The sequence below is a fragment of the Hippopotamus amphibius genome, chromosome 2 (assembly GCF_030028045.1).
Source record: "Hippopotamus amphibius kiboko isolate mHipAmp2 chromosome 2, mHipAmp2.hap2, whole genome shotgun sequence".
NCBI classification, from domain to species: domain Eukaryota; kingdom Metazoa; phylum Chordata; class Mammalia; order Artiodactyla; family Hippopotamidae; genus Hippopotamus; species Hippopotamus amphibius.
The window spans coordinates 193,041,942-193,063,676 of record NC_080187.1 but is presented as its reverse complement, the minus strand read 5'-3'; the positions used below and the strand labels follow the sequence as shown (position 1 = coordinate 193,063,676).

The 21,735-nt window shown below is 37.8% G+C and overlaps 2 protein-coding genes across 6 annotated transcripts in view; one reads left to right on the top strand and one right to left on the bottom strand.

The window, feature by feature from the left end:
* USP50 (ubiquitin specific peptidase 50) overlaps positions 1 to 21,735 on the top strand; it is a 29,723-nt gene that overhangs the window by 5,467 nt on the left and 2,521 nt on the right. The window contains exons 5-6 of the mRNA XM_057722166.1: positions 455 to 597; positions 3,367 to 3,499. Coding sequence (XP_057578149.1) covers positions 455 to 597; positions 3,367 to 3,499 — 276 coding nt within the window. The remainder of the gene's footprint in view (positions 1 to 454; positions 598 to 3,366; positions 3,500 to 21,735) is intronic.
* USP8 (ubiquitin specific peptidase 8) overlaps positions 2,968 to 21,735 on the bottom strand; it is a 73,192-nt gene continuing 54,424 nt past the window's right edge. For 4 of the 5 annotated variants that reach the window (XM_057722159.1, XM_057722160.1, XM_057722162.1 and 1 more), the window contains one exon: positions 17,555 to 19,515. In XM_057722159.1, coding sequence (XP_057578142.1) covers positions 19,273 to 19,515 — 243 coding nt within the window. In that variant the 3' untranslated portion in view covers positions 17,555 to 19,272. Of the gene's footprint in view, positions 3,941 to 17,554; positions 19,516 to 21,735 lie in introns of those variants that run through there. The other variant, XM_057722163.1, reaches the window with a different exon arrangement.

Below are 21,735 nucleotides of genomic sequence, written 5' to 3'. Positions count from 1 at the left end.
GAGCCAGGAGCCTGGCTGGTTGAGGATATTGCCTGTGGACATGAGATCTAATTCTCTCTGTTTTGCTTCTCTATTATGGGCCACCCCCAAATTCTGGGAGATGGTCATTTTTCAGTCACCAGGTAACTTTTGTGATGAGATGAATAACTTAAAGCAGCTGCCTTGGTTAGTGGAAATTCTGAAACAAACCAGAAATGTTAAAATGCTGATTCAGAGATTAGAAATGAGATGGACACTGGATCTATTTCAATAACTAAGTGAGAAAGCAGCACCTCCTTCACCAGGTGGACTCTATCCGGGCTGCAGCTTGCAGCACTGGCATCTCTTGGACTTGTTAACTTTGAGAAAAGCACCAAGGATTACATTTCTGCAGATCTTTCAAAGTTCTAATGTAGGCAGGAGCCCAGGTTTCAGTGGATCCAATTTGGTCACCAAGTGCTTTTTTCCTCACCAGGACTGTCTCCATTGCTTTTTTCAACAAGACACACTGACCTGGAACAACCAAATTTACTGTTCCTTTTGTGAAACCAAGCAAGAAACAGCTGTGAGGGCCAGTATTTCTAAAGCACCAAAAATAATTGTCTTTCACTTAAAAAGGTATGGATTTTGACATTTCGTGAGCAGATTTTTGAACAGCTTTATCATGATATAATTCACATACCATGCAATTCACTCATTTAAGTGTACAATTCAGTGGCATTGGGTATAGTGTTGGGTATATTACATTAATTTTTAAAGATCTGTGGTAAAATATATATAATAAAATTTGCCATTTTAACCATTTTAGGTGTATAATTTCACTGGCATTAACTACATTCACAATGCTGTGCATTGATCAGTATTTCCAAAACTTTTTCATCACCCTCAACAGAAACTCTGGAACCATTAAGCAATAATTCCCCATTCTTCTTCTTCCCAGCCCCTGGTAACCTCCAGTCTACTTTCTGTGTCTGTAAATTTGCCTATTCTGATACTTCATATAAGTGTAGTCACACATTTGTCCTTTTTGCTGGCTTATTTCACTCAGCATGTTTCCAAGGTTCATGTTTGTTGTGACCTGTAACTAGAAGTTCATTCCTTTTTATAACTGACTAATACTCTATTGTATGTATGTACATCATATTTTGTTTATCTGTTCAACCGTTGATGGACAATTGGCACTCACTTTGAAGTGCTTTTAAAAAGCAAATTCCCTGGCTCCACCCTTGGCAATTCTGATCCCACAGGTCTGAGGTGGAATCTAAGGCATCACTATTTAAATTTTTAACACCTCCCACCCCCGCTCAGTTTTTATTTTTAAAAGTTTCAAATCTACAGAAAAGTTGAAAAGGTATGTAATGTATACCCATGTACCCTAGAATACTCATTAGCTGGTGCCACTTCGCCAGTTTCCTTTTGTGCTTCCTGTCTGTCTCTCTTTCTCCCTCCAGCCCTGCCTTCCATTTTATTAGCTGAACCATCTAAAGTAAGATGCAAACAGCATGGCATTTCATGCTTAAATACTTCAGCATGTATCACCTGAGAATAAGGACATTCTCCTATGTAATCACAGCACCATTATTATATAGCCCAAGAAATTTAACAGAAATTTTATATCACCCAAGATACAGTCCATATCTAAAGTCTCCCATCCCCAAAATGTCTTTCATAACTTTTTTTTCCAATCAAGCATCCAGTGAAGGCTCATACATTGCATTTTGCTGTCTCTTTAGTCTCTTTTAATCTAGGACAATACTTCCCTCTCTTTTCACATTTAAACATTTTTTTTTCTCATATTGAGTTTTTTAGATTATGTCCCCCATCCTGAATTTGTCTTATTGTTTCCTCATGGTTAGATTCAGGCTAAACTTTTTTCTTTCTTTTTTTTTTTTTTAGCAAGAATTTGCCATAGCTGATGTTATGGACTTGTCATTGCATTACATCAGGAGGCAAATCATGAAAGTTTGTCCCACTATTGGTAATGTTAAGTTTGATCCCTTAGTTCAGGCAGTGACTGTAAGATGTCGCCATTTAAAGGTATAGTAGTGTTCCCCTCTGTAACTAGTATCACTCTGGACTCATGGATATTTTTAAACTTAATTGGTTTAATATCCATTACTATTATTCTTCTTGATGTTCAAATTTTTCAAAGTTGGCCACTAGGATCCCCTTCAAGCCAGCTCCTGTGACCCCATGAGTTAATTTAAGTTTAATTACATATATTAAATGTACCCTTCTTAGGTATATAATTCTATGAATTTTGACAAATGTGATGTAACCATCACTGCCAACGTAGAGATTATTTCCATCACCCCAAAAAGTTTTCTCATGTTCCTTTATAACCAGTCCCTTCTTCCACCCTCAGCCCCTAGAAACTTCTGATCTGATGTCCATTTTTATAGTTTTGCCTTTTCCAGAATGTCCTCTGTTATACCATATGTGGCCTTTTGAGTTTGGCCTCTTTCACTTAACACAGTGAGGTTAATCCATGTTGTGGAATGTAGCCGTGGCTCCTTCCTTTCGGTTTCTGGGTAGTATACCCTTTTATGAATATACCAAAATTGTGGATCCATGTACTAATTGATGAACATTTGGGCTGTTTCCAGTTTGGGGCAGATATGAATACAGCTCCTATAAACACTCACGTATAGGTTTTTGTGTGGATATAAGCCTTCATTTCTTTTGAGATGATACCTAGGCATGGGATTGCTGGGTCATATGATATGATATTCCCTTAGTTTTTGCAAACAAGATTTCTTGCTTTCTGACACAAGAATATCCAGGCTCACCCAGTAATTTCCCTGCCCCAGACCTAAAACAGCCATTTTCCCAAAATGAACATAATTTATTTTTTAAAAAGCTCTGAGATGATTCTGATATGAACTCAGATTTGGGAACTGCCGTGTATAACACAAAGAGAATGTGACAAGATTTCCACAAAATTTTGTCTTCTTAAAGATATGTTAAAACCTCAGAGTTGGGAAACAGGACATTGCCAAGACAATGTGTGCTGAAATCAGCGTAAGGAGAAGCTGAGTCAGCTTGGTTGGAGTGAACAGCATCAGCTGGAGGGAAGACTTCAGGAAGTTATCAGTGTGATTTCTCCTCCCTCGATGCTGAGCCTGGCTTTATCTCTTTCTTTTTCTCCCGCTAGATTGCCACTACCCTGTCTCACTCCCTGACTCAGGCTCTTGGCCCACTCCAGCCTCAGTTTTGGCTGTGGAGATTCTAAATATACGTAGAGAAGAAAAAATAATTTATGTAGGTCTGCACCAAATAATCTTCCCGAGAAATTACTTTTAACTGTACTTGGAACTTGTGAAGGTATGTTGACTTCATAAGTGGTTCACAAACTTTCTATTTCACACATTTATTATATCTTTCCAGGTTTGACGTTCTGGGTACAATGAAAAGGAAACTGAGGACAGATATTCATTACCCGCTCACTAACTTGGACCTTGCTCCTTACATTTGTCCAATTTTTCGGAAACATCCTAAATATAACCTCTGTGCAGTGGTGGTAAGTAAAATACCGAAATGATTTGAAGTGACACAGGTTTAAAGAAAACTGAAGAATCATCTGGTTGAATGACTACCCCTTCTATCTCTCCCTGACGTCTCCAAACTGCCCTTTTAAAAACAAAATGTAGAGCCTGGAAACTCCCTGCTTTGACCTTGAACAGTAGAGCAGTGAAAGAATACAATGTCCTCTATCCTGCCTCCTCACTGTCCCTCCACGCAGTGGCTAGGGACAGGTCTGGGGGCATCTGTGAGCCGAGCTCTGGGGCAGCAGAAGTTGGTTCCAATAGCTTTGTGTTGAATAATCATGAGCCCCTCTGTGATGAAAGCCCGCAGACACTAGGTTTACAGTAGGCATAGACTCATCGCCTATGTGCTTCAGTCCTAAGGAAACTCTGCGGTTCCCTTTGGCTCTCAATCGACCGGCATCATTGAGGATTCCCTGAAGGAAAGAAAGCATGGAGTATAGTTCAGACCAAATCATCTAGAACGTCCCACAGCATCCACCACCCCAAGCACCAGGCCATTCTCTGGGTTTCTGTTCTGGATCCCAGTGTTAACGATGTGCTTCAGAACATTCAGATTTCAGCACTTTATGAATAATCAGTCATTTAATCCTTATGCAGCCCTGTGAGGTACAGGCACTATTATTATCCCCATTTTACAGAATGGGAAACAGGAACAGAGGTTAAATAATCTGCTCCAATCTACTGCCTACAAGGGGCCCCTAGGTATCTTTAACAACCCCACCCCTCTCCCTTCTCAGTTGTAACCACTGTCCTGAATTTGGAGGGAATTATTTCCATGCATTCTTTCATACTTTTATCACACGTGTGTGTGTCTATACATATGTATGTGTCTATACTATACTTTTACACTTTTATCACACATGTATGTGATACAGTGTTTTGCATGTTTTATAAATTTAGTATCATTAGCTGTACATATCCTCTGTAACTTTTTTCTGTGTTATTTATTTATTTTGTCTTGTTTGGTATATTTTTTTAGGATAATTGCTTTACAATGCTGTGTTAGTTTCTGCTGTACAACAAAGTGAATCAGCTGTATGTGTATATATATCCCCTCCCTCTTGAGCTTGCCTCTCCCCACACCCCCCCGGCCCATCCCTCCCCTCTAGGTCATCACAGAGCACCAAGCTGATCTCCCTGTGCTATACGGCAGCTTCCCACTAGCTATCTATTTTACACGTGGTAGTGTATATATGTCATCTACTCTCTCAATTCATCCCACCCTCCCCTTCCCCTCCATGTCTACAAGTCTGTTGTCTACATCTACGTCTCTTTTCCTGCCCCGCAAATATGTTCATCAGTACCGTTTTTCTAGATTCCATATCCTCAGCATTATTTTTATGATATTAATCCATACTGATAGATTAGCTTTAATGCATACATTTTACCTGCTTTTAGTAATTCATTGTGTCTATTTATTTATCATTCCTGCTGTTGCTGGGCAGTTAGGTTGTTTACAGCATTTTGCTCTTACAACTTTGACAATAACGCATCATCGTGTGCTAACACATGAAACTTTATATATGTGTGTGTGTGTGTGTGTGTGTTCTCCCAGATCACATTTTGAAGATAACTGACCTGAATCTCTCCTTTAATCTATTAACGTAGCAAATTTAATTTTTTTTCTTTGCTAAAAATGTTTTCACTTTTTTTATATCTATTTTCACAATCGAGAAACTAACCTGTAACTTTCTTTCTCATACTGTCCTTTTCTGTTTTTGTTTTGGGGAGCAGCCTGTTTCTAGCCTCATAAAATAAATTGGCCTTTCTTTTCTATTCTCTGGCATAGTCTATATAAAATAAGAATAACTTGTTTCTTGAAAGTCTGGTAGAATTAAACAAAACTATCTGGTCCTGGAATTTTTGTTCTCCGTAGGTGGATTTTTAAATATTTGCTCAATTTGCTTTAGCCTTGATGAGTCTATTCAGGAGTTTCTGTTCCTTCATCTTTTAAAAAATAAACTTTTTATTGAAGTAAAACACGTATAGAAAAATGCAAGCCATGAATGTAAAACTCAGTAAGTTTTCAAAAAGGTAACCCCTCCATATAACCAGAACACAGTTCAAGTAGAACATTACCAGCATCCTAACTGCCCTTGTGCCCCCTTCTAGTCCAGGAGACCACTGGCTGCTGACAGAATAGGTTTTGCCAGCTCTTGTGCTTTATAGAAATGGGATCATACAGTGTGTATTCTTTTGTGTCTGGCTTCTTTTACTCAAAATTATGCAACATTCATTCATGTTGCATGTATTGTAATTTGTTCATTCTCATTGCTGTATAGTATTACATCGTGTGAAAATACCACAAAGATCTTTGCTCTGCCCAAAGATCGTGAAGACACTTACCTATTTTATCTTATAAAAGTGCTGTTTTACTTTAACATGGTTTAAAAAATTATATTTAAAATTTCCCATTTTTTACATTTTCAAATTTATTGGCAGAAAATTGCTCACATTATACTCTTGGCATTTTAATATCTCTGTTGAATTCTCAGTTCTCCCTTTGTTTATTCTTAATGTTATCTGTGTCTAATCTCTTTTTTCTTAATCAGTCTTGCCAAAGTTTATCTATTTTGTTGTCTGAAAGAATCAGCTTATAGTTTTGTTGATTCTTTCTTCCTTTGTGTTCTATTTCATTAATTTCTGGTCTTTACTTCCCTTCTACTTTCTTTGAGTTTCCTTCAACATGTTATTTAGAGGTACATTTGAAAAATTCCAAACATAATTCTATATAGTCATCTTTTTGTTACTAATTTCTAACTTAATTGCATTCTTATCAGAAAATACGGTCCAGATGTTATCCATTTATGGTACGTGTTGATACTCGCTACGTGTCCTTGTTTTATGTGTGCTTGAAAAGAATTTTTAAATTAGGCTCAGGGTTCCATATGTCTATTAAATATAATTTGTTAATTCTGTTAAGTATATATTCTTAATAAGTTTTTGTTTGCTTTAACAAAATTAATCACTGAAAGATATACGTTAAAAGACCGATTTTACCAGAATTTTCCAGTAATTGTCATATTTGAAGCTATGTGTGCAATTTTGTATCTTTGTAATGAATTGTTCCTTTTATCATGCTAGGGGAATCTTTTATCCTTAGCCACACTTTTTCACTTAAAGTGAATCTATTCTGATATTGATAAAACTATGCCAGGTTTTCTTTTGGATAATATTTGTTCTTTTTCTGCCCTTTTCTTTTTCTTTTCTTTTTTTTTTTGGCTTTCTTCCAGTTTTATTGAGATATAATTGGCATACAGCACTGTATAAGATACACAGCATAATGATTTACCTTACATACATCATGAAATTATCACAAGTTTAATGAACATCCATCATCTCATATAAATACAAAATTAAAGAAATGGGAAAAAAAGTTTTCCTTGTGATGAGAACTCCTAGGATTTACTCTTAACAACTTTTATGTATGACATACAGCAGTGTTGATTGTATTTATCATGTTGTGCACTTCATCCCTGGTACTTATTTATCTTATAATTGGAAGTTTGTACCTTTTGATCACCTCCATCCAATTCCCCCTTCCCCTACACCCTGCCCCTGGTAACCACAAATCTGATCTCTTTTTCTATGAGTTTGTTTGTTTTTCAAGTATAACTGAATTACAACACTATGTTAGCTCCTGTCATACAACATAGTGATTTGATAGTTCTATACATTTCAAAATGATCACCACAATAAGTCTAGTTATGCTATATCATTACACAAAGATATTATATAGTTACAGACTATATTCCCCACACCGTATATTTCATCCCTGTGACTCATTTGTTTTGCAACTGAAAGTTTGTACCTCTTGTTCTCCCACACCTATATCTTTCCTTCCCTTACCCCTCTCCCTTCTGGCAACCACCTGTTTGCTCTCTGTATCTATAACTGTTTCTGTTTTGTTTGTTCATTTGTTTTTCACATTTCACATATAAGTAAAATTATACAGTATTTGTCTTTCTTGGGCTGACTTATTTCACTTAGCAGATGACCCTCTAGGTCCATCCATGTTGTCACAAATGGCAAGATTTCATTCTTTGTTTTTTTTTTTAATGGCTGACTAATGTTTGATTGTATATATATACCACACATCATCTTTATCCATTCATCTATTGATGGGCACTTGGGTTGCTTCCATATCTTGGCTATTGTAAATAATGCTGCAGTGACCATAAGCGTGCATATATTTTTTCAAATCAGTGTTTTGGTTTTCTTTGGGTATATGCCCAGGAGTGGCATATATTCAAAGTGGCATATATCATATGGTAGTTCTATTTTTAATTTTTTGAGGCATCTCCATACTGTTTTCCATAGTGGCTACACCAATTTACATTTCCACAAACCGTGTACTAGGGTTCCCTTTTCTCCACATTCTCACCAACACTTGTTATTTCTTATCTTTTTTATAATAGCCATTCTAACAGGTGTGAAGTGATATCTTATTGTGGTTTTGATGTCTATTTCTCTGATGGCTAGTGATATTGAGCATCTTTTCATGTGCCTGTTGGCCATCTATATGTCTTCTTTGGAAGAAATTGTATTCAGCTCCTCTGCCTTTTTTTTCATAAATTTATTTATTTACTTATTTTATTGGCTGTGTTGGGTCTTTTTTGTTGTGCGCAGGCTTTCTTTTTAGTTGCAGTGAGTGGGGGCTACTCTTCGTTGTGGTGCAAGGGCTCCTCATTGCCGTGGCTTCTCTTGTTGTGGGGCACAGGCTCTAGGTGCGTGGGCTTCAGTAGTTGCAGCACATGGGCTCAATAGTTGTGGCTCACGGGCTCTAAAGCGCAGGCTCAATAGTTGTGGCACACGGGCTTAGTTGCTCCATGGCATGTGGGATCTTCCTGGAGCAGGGATCGAACCCGTGTCCCCTGCCTTGGCAGGCGGATTCTCAACCACTGAGCCACCTAGGAAGCCCTCCTCTGCCTGTTTTTTAATAGGGTTTTTTTTTTTTTTTGGATGTTGAGTTGTATGGGGTTACTTATATATTTTAGATATTAACTTCTTATAGGATATATCATTTGCAAATATCTTCTCTCATTCAGTAGGCAGGCTTTTTGTTTTGTTGCTGGTTTGGTTCACTGTCCAAAAGCTTTTTAGTTTGATGTAGTCCCCTTTGTTTATTTTTGCTTTTGTTTCCCTTGATGGAGGATATATATACAAAAAAAAAAATTACTAAGGCCAGTGTCAAAGAGCGTACTGCCTAGGTTTTCGTCTGGAAGTTTTATGGTTTCAGGTCTTACATTTAAATCTTTAATCCATTTGAATTTATTTTTGTGCATGTTGTGAGAGTAATCTAGTTTGATTCTTTCGCATATAGCTGTCTAGTTTTCCAACACCATTTCTTTACGAGGTTCTCTTTTCCCCATTGTATATTCTTGTCTCCCTTGTCATAGATTAATTGACCTTGTAAATGTGGGTTAATTTCTGGTCTCTCTATTCTGTGCCACTGATCTATGTGTCTGTTTTTGTTTTAATTTCTCTTTCTTATAGTTCATTGTTAATGCATAGAAATGCAATAGATTCCAAGTATTAATTTTGTATCCTGCAATTTTACCAAATTCTTTCATGAGTTCTAGTAGTTCTTTGATGGCATCTTAAGAAATTTCTTTTTTTGAAAATAGTATTTATTTTATTTTATTTTTAAAAAATTTTTTATTGCAGTACAGTTGATTTACAATGTGTTATTTTCTACTGTACAGCAAAGTGAATCAATTTTACTTATACATATATCAACTCTTTTTTTCAGCTTCTTTCCACATATAGGTCATTACAGAGTATTAAGTAGAGTTCCCTGTGCTATACAGGAGGTCCTTATTAGTTATCTGTTTTATATATAGTAGTGTGTATATGTCAATCCTGAACTCCCAGTTTATCCCTCCCCCATCCCTTACCCCCTGGTAACCATAAGTTTGTTTTCTACATCTGTAACTCCATTTTTTTTGTAGATAAGTTCATTGGTACCCTATTTTTAGATTCCACATATAAGTGATATCATATGATATTTGTCTTTCTCTGTCTGACTTACTTCACTTAGTATGACAATCTCTAGGTCCATCCATGCTGCTATAAAATGGCATTATTTTGTTCTTTTTTATGACTAATATTCCATTGTGTATATGTACCACATCTTCTTTATCCATTCATCTGTTGATGTACATGTAGGTTGCTTCAATGTCCTGGTTATTGTAAACAGTGCTGCAGTGAACATTGGGGTGCATGTATCTTTTTGAATTATGGTTTTCTCCAGATATATGCCCACAAGTGGGATTGCTGGATCATACGGTAGCTTTATTTTTAATTTTTGAAGGAATGTCTGTACTGTTCTCCATAGTGGCTGTACTAATTTACATTCCACCAACAGTGTAGGAGGGTTCCCTTTTCTCCACACCCTCTCCACCATTTATTCTTTGTAAATTTTTTTGATGATGGCTATTCTGACCAGTGTGAGGTAATACTTCATTGTAGTTTTGATTTGCATTTCTCTAATAGTGATGTTGAGCATCTTTCCATGTGCTTTTTGGCCATATGTATGTCTTTTTCTTTTCTTTTCCTTTTCTTTTCTTTTCTTTTCTTTTCTTTTCTTTTCTTTTCTTTTCTTTTCTTTTTTCCATCTGTATGTCTTGTTTGGAGAAACGTCTATTTAGATATGCCGCCAATTTTTGATTGGGTTGTTTGGTTTTTTGATATTGAGCTGCATGATCTGTTTGTATATTTTGGAGATTAATCCCTTGTTGGTTGCTTCATTTGCAAACATTTTCTCTCATTCTGAGGGCTAACTTTTCATTTTGTTTATGTTTTCCTTTGCTGAGCAAAAGCTTTTAAGTTTATGTAGGTTCCATTTGTTTATTTTATTTTTTTTATTACTCTAGGAGGTGGATCAAGAAAGATCTTGCTGCGATTTATGTCAAAGAGTGTTCTGCCTGTGTTTTCCTCTAAGAGTTTTATAGTGTCTGGTCTTACATTTAGTTCTTTAATCCATTTTGAGTTTATATTTGTGTATGGTGTTAGGTAGTGTTCTAATTTCATTCTTTTACAGGTAGCTGGCCAGTTTTCCCAACACCACTTATTGAAGAGACTGTCTTTTTTCCATTGTATAGTCTTGCCTCCTTTGTCATAAATTAGGTGACCATAGGTCCATGGGTTTATTTCTGGACTTTCTATCCTGTTCCATTGATCCATATTTCTGTTTTTGTGCCAGTACCATATTGTCTTGATTACTGTAGCTTTGTAGTATGGTCTGAAATCATGGAGCCTGATTCTTATAGCTCTGTTTTTCTTTCTCAAGATTGTTTTGGCTATTTGGAGTCTTTTGTGTTTCCATACAAATTGTAAAATTTTTTTGTTCTAATTCTGTGAAAAATACCATTGATAATTTGATAGGGATTGCACTGAATCTGCAGATTGCTTTGGGTAGTATAGTCATTTTCACAATATTGATTCTTCCAATCCAAGAGCATGGTGTATCTCTCCATCTGTTTGTGTCATCTTTTATTTCTTTCATCAGTATCTTATAGTTTTCTGAGTGCTGGTTGTATGTCTCCTTAGGTAGGTTTATTCCTCAGTATTTTATTCTTTTTGATGTGATGGTAAATGGGATTGTTTCTGGAATTTCTCTTTCTAATCTTTTGGTTTGCTATTATTTTGTAGAGGACTTTTACATCTATGTCCATCAGTGATATTGGCCTTTAATTTTCTTTTTTTGTGATATCTTTGTCTGGTTTTGGTATCAGGGTGATGGTGGCCTTGTAGAAGGAGCTTGGAAGTGTTCCTCTTAATGTGTTAAGAGATTTCTGTGTATTAATTTTCTATCCTGCAACTTTACCAAATTCATTGATGAGCTCTAGTAGTTTTCTGGTACCATCTTTAGGATTTTCTATGTATAGTATAATGTCATCTGCAAACAGTGACAGTTTTACTTCTTTTCCAATTTGGACTCCTCTTCTTTTTCTTCTCAGATTGTCGTGGCTAGGACTTCTAAGACTATGTTGAATAACCATGGCAAGGGTGGACATCCTTGACTTATTCCTGATCTTAGAGGAAATGCTTTCAGTTTTTCACCATTGAGAATGATGTTTGCTGTGGGTTTGTTGTATATGGCCTTTATCATATTGAGGTATCATATCATATTCCCTCTACGCCCACTTTCTGGAGAGTTTTTTTTAATCATAAATGGGTGTTGAATTTTGTCAATACTTTTTCTGCATGTGCTGAGATGATCATATGGTTTTTATTGTTAAGTTTGTTAATATGGTGCATTACACTGATTGGTTTATGTAAATTGAAGGAATCTTTCATCCCTGGGATGAATCCCACTTGATCATGTTGTATGATCCTTTTAATGTGTTGTTGGATTCAGTTTGCTATAATTTTGTTGAGAATTTTTGCATCTATGTTCATCAGTGATATTGGCCTTTATTTACTTTTTTTTTTTTGTAGTATCTTTGTCTGGTTTTGGTATCAGGGTGATGGTGGCCTCATAAAATGAGAAGGGGAGTGTTCCTTCCTCTGCAATTTTTGGAAGAGTTTCAGAAGGTTTGGTGTTAACTTTTCTCTAAATATTTGATAGAATTAATCTGTGAAGCCATCTGGTCCTGGACTTTTGTTTGTTGAAAGATTTTTAATCACAGTTTCAATTTCAGTACTTGTGATTGGTCTGTTCATATTTTCTGTTTCTTGCTGGTTCAGTCTTGAAGGGTTGTACCTTTCTAAGAATTTGTCCATTTCTTATAGGTTGTCCATTTTATTGGTATATAGTTGCTTGTAGTAGTCTCTTATGATCCTTTGTATTTTTTTTTTAATTTATTTTGGCTGTGCCATGTCTTAGTTGTAGCACTCAGGATCTTAGTTGCAGATGTAGGATCTTTAGTTGAGGCAAGTGGGATCTTTTAGTTGTGGCATGAGAACTTCTTAGTTGCAGCATGCAGACTCTTAGTTGTGGCATGCATGTGGGATCTATTTCCCCAACCAGGGATCAAACCTGGGCCCCCTGCATTGGGAACGCAGAGTATCACACACTGGGTGACCACGGAAGTCCCATGATCCTTTGTATTTCTGTAGTCAGTTGTAACTTCTCCTTTTTCATTTCTAATTTTATTTGCGCCCTCTCCCTTTTCTTCTTGAAGAGTCTGTCTAAAACAAAATCAATTTTGTTTATCTTCTCAAAGAACCAGCTTTTAGTTTCATTGATCTTTGCTATTGTTGCTTTATCTCTATTTCCTTTATTTTTGCTCTAATCTTTATGATTTCTTTCCTTCTGTTAGCTCTGAGTTTTATTTGTTCTTCTTTCTCTAGTTGCTTTAGATGTAAAGTTAGGTTGTTTATTTGAGATTTTTCTTGTTTCTTGAAGTGAGATTATATTGCTATAAAATTCCCTCTTAGGGACTTCCCTGGTGGTCCAGTGGCTAAGACTCCACACTTCCAATGCAGGGGGCCCAGGTTTGATCCCTGGTCAGGGAAATAGATCCCACATGCTACAACTAAGAATTCACATGCTGTAGACTTCCCTAGTGGCATAGTGGTTAAGAATCCTCCTGCCAATGCAGGGGACATGGGTTTGATCCCTGGGTCAGGAAGATCCCACATGCCATGGAGCAACTAAGCCCGTGAACCACAACTACTGAGCCTGTGCTCTAGAGCCCATGAGCCCACGAATTCTTTTCTAGGTAGATTGCCTATCTCCTCTTCATTTAGTTGTTCTTATTGGTTTTTATCTTGCTCCATCGTCTGCAACATATTTCTGTTGTCTCATTTTTCTAACTTACTGTGCTTGTGGTCACCTTTCTGCAGGCTGCAGGATTGTAGTTCCTCTTGCTTCCGGTGTCTGCCCTCTGTTGGGTGAGTTTGGTCCAAAGGCTTGTGCCATTATCCCCTTGATAGGGGGTCTGACTTGTATTGTGGTGACCAGAGCCTGCCTTGGTTATTGAGCAGGGACTCCCCTTAGCTCTTTGGCTGTCTCTGCCATGTCACTGCCATGTCACAGCAGGTGGGGTCTGCTTCCTAGTTGTTGAAGTAGAGGCCCCCGGTCTGCTTCTCAGCTGTATTTCTGATCTGCAGTGTGAGGTAGGTGGGAATGGAGCACTCCCACTGGGAGAGAAGCCACTGAGTATTCCTCCACTGGAAGTGTTCACCTGTGAACATGCTCTGTTGTGTCCCCTTTTGCCCATTGTGCTGGGTCACAAAATACCCTGTTGTAGGCACTGCTCTCGGTCCCACCTTAACTGTGGGTATGCCAGCAAATGGCCCTGGTGATTCTCAGGTGTTGTTTTCACCAGGCCACCAAGCAGGTCCTCTGAGGTAAGGTCCCAGGACTGTAATAGTCGTGCACCTGAACCCTCTGTGGGATCTATGGAGGCAGCTTGGACTCTGGCTTAGCCCACCTCCAGCGTGTACATGTCCAAACAGTCCACAGCTGCTAAAGCCAGACCTGTCTCAGCTACAGGTGCACTTGTTTTCTGTTTAGATATTCTGCAGGCACTGAATTTAGGAAGCCATCAGCAGAGGTGTAACTCCCCAGTTCATGCAACCACAAGAAAAGATATCAGCTCTTCTTCCTTAGTCATATGGCCTCTGGGGCTCAGCTGGTTTCAGTTCCATCTCTGTGTGTGTTCCTCCCACTGGAGCCTGCTCCAGAGGTTGCCAGAGCACACGAGTCCATCAGGCAGGAAGAAGCCAAGGTGGTGACTGGAGCGAGTGAGCCTCTCAGGCAGGGGTGCTGGGGTAACGATTAGAATGCATAAGCCAGTCAGTTGGGAGGGAGTTCAGGCGGTGAGCAGGTTTCCTGGGGGTGGGGGGTGGAGAGGTGATGGTGGGGGCCCACAAGCCGGTTCTGGCGGGAGCCATCCCTAGTGCCTGTGGAGGCAGAGGCTGGCACATGAGGAAGGAGGCTGCAAAGGTGGCCCTGCCCTTTGTGCGTCATTCAACAATGGTGCTTCACTTCTGTGGTGGTCCGGGCTTCCTCCATGAGCATTCCCATGTGTGGAGCTCCTCACTTCCGTCCCCTCATGCTGTTTCCTCACAGCCAATAGCAGTCCCCTCCCTGGGTCCACTCTCCAAACCCCGAGTTCTAGCACATAGCCCCTGTGCATACTGGTAGACACCTGTCTCAGTGCTATGGCACAGACCATCTATGTAGGTCTCACTGTCCTGCCTGCCACAGACTGGTTACTGGGCTCTCCTCTGAGCCCCCAAAGCTCCCCTTCTATCCCAGATGATCTCCCCACCAGTGAGGGAGCTTCCCAGATGCAAGAACCTCTCCTAACCTTCAGCTCCCAGCCAGCGCATAGCTCCTGTCCTGCTTCCTCTCCTCTTCCTTTTCCCTTTTTCTTTCTTTCATACTACCTGGTTATGGTTACCTGGGGATCTTTCTTGTCCTTTTATGTATCAGAGGTCTTCTGCTAGTGTTTAGCAGGTGCTCTGTGTGAGTGTTTCCATTTGTAGATGTACTTTTGATGCATTTGTGGGGAGAGATGAACTCCACGTCCTCCTACTCCTCGGCCATCTTGAGGATCTTGTTATATTTCTGTGAATCACAGGCCCATTGGTAAATGCTGTCCTATCTGAGGGCAATGCTATACACTCCTTAACTTAGTTCTTTGATCCTGGATAAGCTGTCTCTGCTGTTCTGTCTTAACCTCCTTTCAAGAACATAAATGAATTTTGTGTGTGTGCTTCCTGCTCACAGCATATTGTACCTGTTGTCTGCTGATGTCCGTTCCTTTTTTCTTTTGTGCAAAGTCCAGTTTCACTTGCTCATAGGGTGCCGTGCCCACAGGCCTCTCACCCAGGACTTCAGACCAGAGTTCCTAGTGAGAAATGGCCAGAATTTTCTATGTATAAATATCATGTCATCTGCAAACAATGACAGTTTTACCTCTTCCTTTCCAATTTGGATTCCTTTTATATTTATTTCTTCTTGTCTTATTGCTGTGACTAGGACTTCCAATACTATGTTGAATAACAGTGCTGAGAGGGGCACTCTGTCTGTCTTATGTGTCTTGTTCCTGATGTCAGAGGAAATGCTTTCAGCTTTCCACCAGTGGATATGATGTTAGCTGTGGGCTTGTCATATATGGCCTTTATTATGTTGATGTATGGTCCCCTCTATACCCTCTTTATTGAGAGTTTTTATCATAAATGGATGTTGAGTTTTATCAAAAGCTTTTTCTTTATCTATTGGGATGATCTATGGTTTTTATTCTTCAGTTTGTTAATGTGGTGTATCACATTGATTTGCTGATATTGAACCATCCTTGCATCCTTGGGGTAAATCCCTCTTGATTGTGGTGTATGATCCTTTTAATGTATTGTTGAATTTAGTTTGCTAATTTTTTTTGAGGATTTTTGTGTATGTTTATCAGAGATACCAGCCTGTAATTTTCTTTTTTTGTGATATCTTTATCTGGTTTTTGTATCAGGGTGATGCTGGCTTCCTAAAATGAATTCGGAAGCATTCCTTCCTCTGCAATTTTTTGGAATAGTTTGACAAGGATAGGTATTAACTCTTCTCTAAATGTTTGGTAGAATTCACCTGTAAAGTCGTTTGGTCCTGGACTTTTGTTTGTTGGGAGTTTTAAAATTACTGATTCAATTTCATTACTGGTAATTGGTCTGTTCATATTTTATATTTCTTCCTAGTTCAGTCTTGGGAGATTAATAGATTTCTGGGAGTTCATCCATTTCTTTTAGGTTGTCTATTTTATTGGCGTATAATTGTTTATACTAATCTCTTATGATCCTTTGTATTTCTGTGGTGTTGGTTGTAACTTCTTTTTCATTTGTGACTTTATTGATTTGGGCCCTCTCTTATTTCCTTGATGAGTCTAGCTAAAGGTTTACAATTTTGTTTATCTTTTTAAAGAACCAGGTCTTTTTCCTTTTCCTTTTAAATGTCATGATGTGATATTTGGTAAATATAAAAGAATATGTAGCAGATACTCATAATAAATGAATACCTGTGAAATCATCTCTCAACTTACAAACTTAAACATCACTAGTGCAATTGTATCTATCTGTATGTTCCTTCCCTATATCCTTTGCCTCATCCCTACTTGCGGTAACATTATTCTGAATTTAATGCTTATTATTCCCTTGACTGCTTAAAAGTAATTTTATTATACATATATCTAAATAATATTATTGTTTAGCTTCCTTGCATTTGAGATTTATAAATTATACTCTTTAGACTTTGGCAAGTTGCTTTTTTCACTGTATTATTTTTAAGATTCATTCACACTTTTATATGTACCTCTAATTTCACTTAACATATGATATGTGTGAATATACCATAGTTTATCTATTGTCGTATTGATGGACAATTGATTGTTTCCAAAATTTTGCTATTATGAACAATACTGTGTGAACATCCTTGTATGTATATCTGTGAGAGTTTATCTAGTGTATATACTTAGGAGTGGAATCACTTGCATCATAGAGTATGTGAATGTTTAACTTTCTAGAAAATGTTAATGGTTTACAAAGTGGTTATACCATTATGCACTCCTGCAAGTTATCATCAGATTTAATTTTTGTATATCTAATAGGTATCAAATTATATCTCATTTTCTTCTTAAATTGTATTTACCTGGTTATTATTGTTATTATTAATATTATTATTTTGGCTGTGGGATCTTAGTTCTCCAACCAGGGACTGAACTCTCGCCCTCAGCAGTGAAAGCCAAAGAATTTCCACTAACCACTGGACTGCCAGGGAATTCACTTACCTGATTATTAATGCTTGATCATCTTACCCTGTTTCTTTGCTGTTAGTCTTTCCTATTCTATGAAAATTTGTCTTTTGCACATTTTTAAAAGGGTTCTCTTTTTTCCTACTGATTGGAAAGAGTTTTTTTATATGCTCTAGATACTGTTTCTTTGTAAGTTATAGATGTTGCAAATAACTTCTCAGTCTTGATTTGTTGTACACTACCTTTTTCTTTTCCAACTTAAAAAGTAAGTTATTGAGATCATTCACATACCATAAATTCACCCTTAAATATGTACAGTTCAGTGGTTTTTTATTATATTCAAAGCTGTGCAGTCATCACTGTGATCCAGTTTTAAAACATTGTCATCATTCCCAAAAGCAACCTTATAACCCATTTCTTCTCCTGCCAGCCCCTGGCAACCACTAATCTACTTTGTTTCTGTGGATTTACCTACTCTAGACACTTTGCATAAATGGAATAATACAATATGTGGCCTTTTGCGAATGTCTTCTTTTACTCAACATGTTTTCAAGGGTCATCCATATTGTAGCATTACCTGTACTTCATTCCTTTTATTGCCAAATAATATTCCATTGTATGGATAAATCACATTTCATTTATCCACTCATCTGTCAAGAGACATTTGGGTTGTTTCTACTTTTTGGCTATTGTCAATAATGCTGCTGTAAACATTTGTGAACAGATTTTTCTGTGGACATGTCTTCATTTCTCCTGGGTATATACCTAAGAGTGAAATTACTGGGTCACTTGGTAACTCTGTTTTAACTTTTTAAGGAACTGCCAATCTGTTTTCCACAATGAATGCACCATTTTACACCAGCAGTGTATGAGGTTCCAATGTCCCATATTCTTGCCAACACTTGTTATTTTCTTTTTAATTTTAGCCATATAACTGAGTGTAAAGTGGTATCTCATGGTTTTAAGTTGCATTTCCTTAGAATAATGATGTTGAGCACCTTCTCATATGCTTTCTCCCAAGTTTTTAAATAAAAATTTGGAAACATTCAGAAAATCTGAAAAAACTGTATTAAGAACATTGGTATATACTTCACCTAGCTGCAACAATTAATATTTTGCCAATGTATACATTTTAATATATTTGCACTTTTTCTTCCTCTCACTCTTTCTCTACATATATATATATATTTACTTTTATTTATATATAACTTTATGCTAAATTATTTGAATGTTAGTTGTATATATTGTGACATTTCATCCATAAGTAAATCAGCATGCATCTCCTAACCACTTTCTCCTATATATACACAATTACCAGTATTATATGTAAAGAGATTAAAAATTCCATCACTTATATTCATAAATCCATTTTCAAATGTCCCCAGTTGGTCCAGTGTTTTTTATTTAACTGTTTTTTGTTTGTTTGTTTTTTAAGATGAATGAGAATCCATTCAAAATTCACAAACTTCATTTGGTTTTTATATCTCGTAGTAACTCCTAACAAACAGAAGTTTTAATTTTAATTTAGTTGAACGTTAATATCAATCTTTTCTAGTTCTTTTTTGTGTCTCATTTAAGAAATCTTTCCCATCCCACAGTTACAAAGAGATTTTCGTATATCTTCCAAAAGTTTAAAATTTTTTGTTTACAGTTTTTATAAAAATGCAGTATTTGGTAGGGATTCAATTTTGCTTTTCCATATGAATAACCAAATGTCCTATGGGACCCACAGGCATGAGATCCACTGGCCACCAGAGCCAGGTAATGTAGAGGTGTCTCCTAGTGGCAACTGAAAAAATCAGGGTGCCAGACAAAAGTGTAAGCTCCTTTCTGGGGAATATTGGTGAGCTGGAGCAAGGCAGCATAGTAGTGACATCCACCAGTCTATGTTCCCTGAGAGCACCTGCACTGGCCTCATTTGTGTTCCAAACCAAGAATCATGTCCCTCGTGTTGAAGCTCAGGACAAATAGGCCTCTTTCATAAAAGGACTGGGGGTATGTTTCAGTCTGCTATCTCTGCAGTGCCCTGGGGGTGGTAGTCTGCCATAAACTCTCTCTCAATTGTTACAGTCCCATGGGACCCAAGGACACATGCCCCACCCAACCCCACCCCCAGCCACCAGAGCTAGGAGATCAAGGGGCATCCCCTGGGCAGCATCCGCAAAAACCAGGGCACCAGACACGTGTAAAACCTCCCCTCTTGGAGATCCTGATTCTCTGGAGAATTGGCAGAGGCAGAGTGTGAAGATGGTGCCCACTGGCTGGAGTGAAGCAGAAGGAGAGTATATGGATAGTGCCTGCTGGGAAAAAGAAAAAAAAATGTCGACAGAGCCAGGGAGAGGGAGAGCTTGCAGATGGTGCCCACCAGCCAGAAGTCCCATAGATTTGTGCTAAATTAGATGCTTGCCTCTAAGGCTAACACTTTTTTTTTAATATATAAATTTATTTATTTATTTATTTATGGCTGCATTGGGTCTTTGTTGCTGTGTGCAGACTTTCTCTAGTTGCAGTGAGTGGGGGCTACTCTTCGTTGCGGTGCACAGGCTTCTCACTGGGGTGACTTCTCATTGGGGTGGCTTCTTTTGTTGCAGAGCACGGGCTCTCAGAGCCTGTGCTTCAGTAGTTGTGAATGTGGGCTCAGTAGTTGTGGCTCGCGGGCTCTAGAGCGCAGGCTCAGTAGTTGTGATGCATGGGGTTATTAGTTGCTCCTAGGCATGTGGGATCTTCCTGGACCAGGGCTCGAACCCATGTCTCCTGCACTGGCAGGCAGATTCTTAACCACTGCGCCACCAGGGAAGTCCCTAAGGCTAACACTTTCATTAGCAAATGAGCCTCATTCACATAAAGTCTGGGCACCAACTGGCTACCTCTGCAATGAGCCCTGAGGTGGGCGAGCCTTAGCATGTAAACCCTTTAAGAGCCATTTCTCAGATCATTATGGCTTTGTGGCTCTCCTGGATATAAGCCCATTGGTTTTTCAGTCTGTTCCTGGAAGGAGGTGAGACCAGGTATCCTCCTACATTGCCATCTTGAGTATTTTTTTTTCCTTGACTTTAAGGGGAGTAATCAAGAATGATGCTTGCTGTAAGATTTTTGTAGCTACACTTCATCAGGTTATGGATAATTCTTGCTATTCTGGCTTTGTTAATAGTTTTTGTGAATGTTTGTAAAGGAGTTGAATTTTTTTTCTTTTTTAAAAAATTTTATTTATTTATTTAGCCTGCATTGGGTCTTTGTTGCTCTGCATGGGCTTTCTCTCTAGTTGTGGCAAGCGAGGGCTACTTTTCATTGCGGTGTGTGTGCTTCTCATTGCGGTGGCTTCTCTTGTTGCAGAGCACAGGCTCTCAGTGCGTGGGCTTCAGTAGGTGTGGCATGTGAGCTCAGTAGTTGTGGCACACGGGCTCAGTTGCTCCACCGCATGTGGGATCTTCCCGGACCAGGAATCAAACCTGTGTCCCCTGCATTGGCAGGTGGATTCTTAGGCATTGCTTAAGGAGGGAAAACCCTCCTTTCCTTTAAATTCAAGCTTTCTGAATTCTAATTGTTAAAATAGTGTATAGAAATGGATTTTAAAACTCCAATCTGTCAACCTCCAATAAGTTTAGTACATTTCCATATATTTCAACTAGTAATAAATTTGGATTTATGTTGTCATCTTGTGTGCTTTATGTTAACCTGATTTCTTTAGTCATTTCCCCCCCTTTTTTCTTGGCTACTACCTAAATGATATTTTCTTTGTTCTTCCTCTATAACTCTGGAGGTTACACATTATATTTAGATTCTTTTACAATTACCCTTAAAACTTCAGGTTCCATACTTAACTTAAAGCCTGAAGTTAATTAAGATCCCTATATGCTCCTCAAACAAATAGAAGGATCTAAACATTGTAATTCTGATGACTGAACTACTAGCATTTTGGTTTTAACTTTTTTATATTTACCTACAGAGTAGACATTACTTATCATGGTCTTATATATAGTTCATGTTGATTTAGATTTACCAGGATCTTTACCAACCTTTTTGCTACCAATCTTATATATCACTTTTTCTTTGATTCAATTTTATTTGTGTAGGACATATTTCAGTAGCCTTTTGAACAAGGGTCTATTATTCTGATGTCTCCCAAGTCGTTGACTGAAAAAGTCTTTAGTTTACTTTGATTCTTAAATAATTTAACTAGAGACCAACTTCTAGATGAAGTTATTTTATCATTTTGAAACTATTTTAAACATTTCTCTGTTTGTTGTCTTGCAGTATTGTTTTCATTTCTCCTGGGTTCGCCGTATTTCCTAAATTTGAAGATTGTCTTTCATTAATCATTTCTAGTCATCACTTTCATTACTGTCTTGTTCCTATACTGTACTTTCTAGAACTTCTACAAGGTATATACTGGATGCTCTCATTCAACTTCTTGTCACTACTACATTCAGGGTAATTTCCTCAGTTTCGTTTCTATAGTTTATTTACTCTCTCTTCAATTCTATGTACTATTTAATCTACACTAAAATTTTAATTTCAAA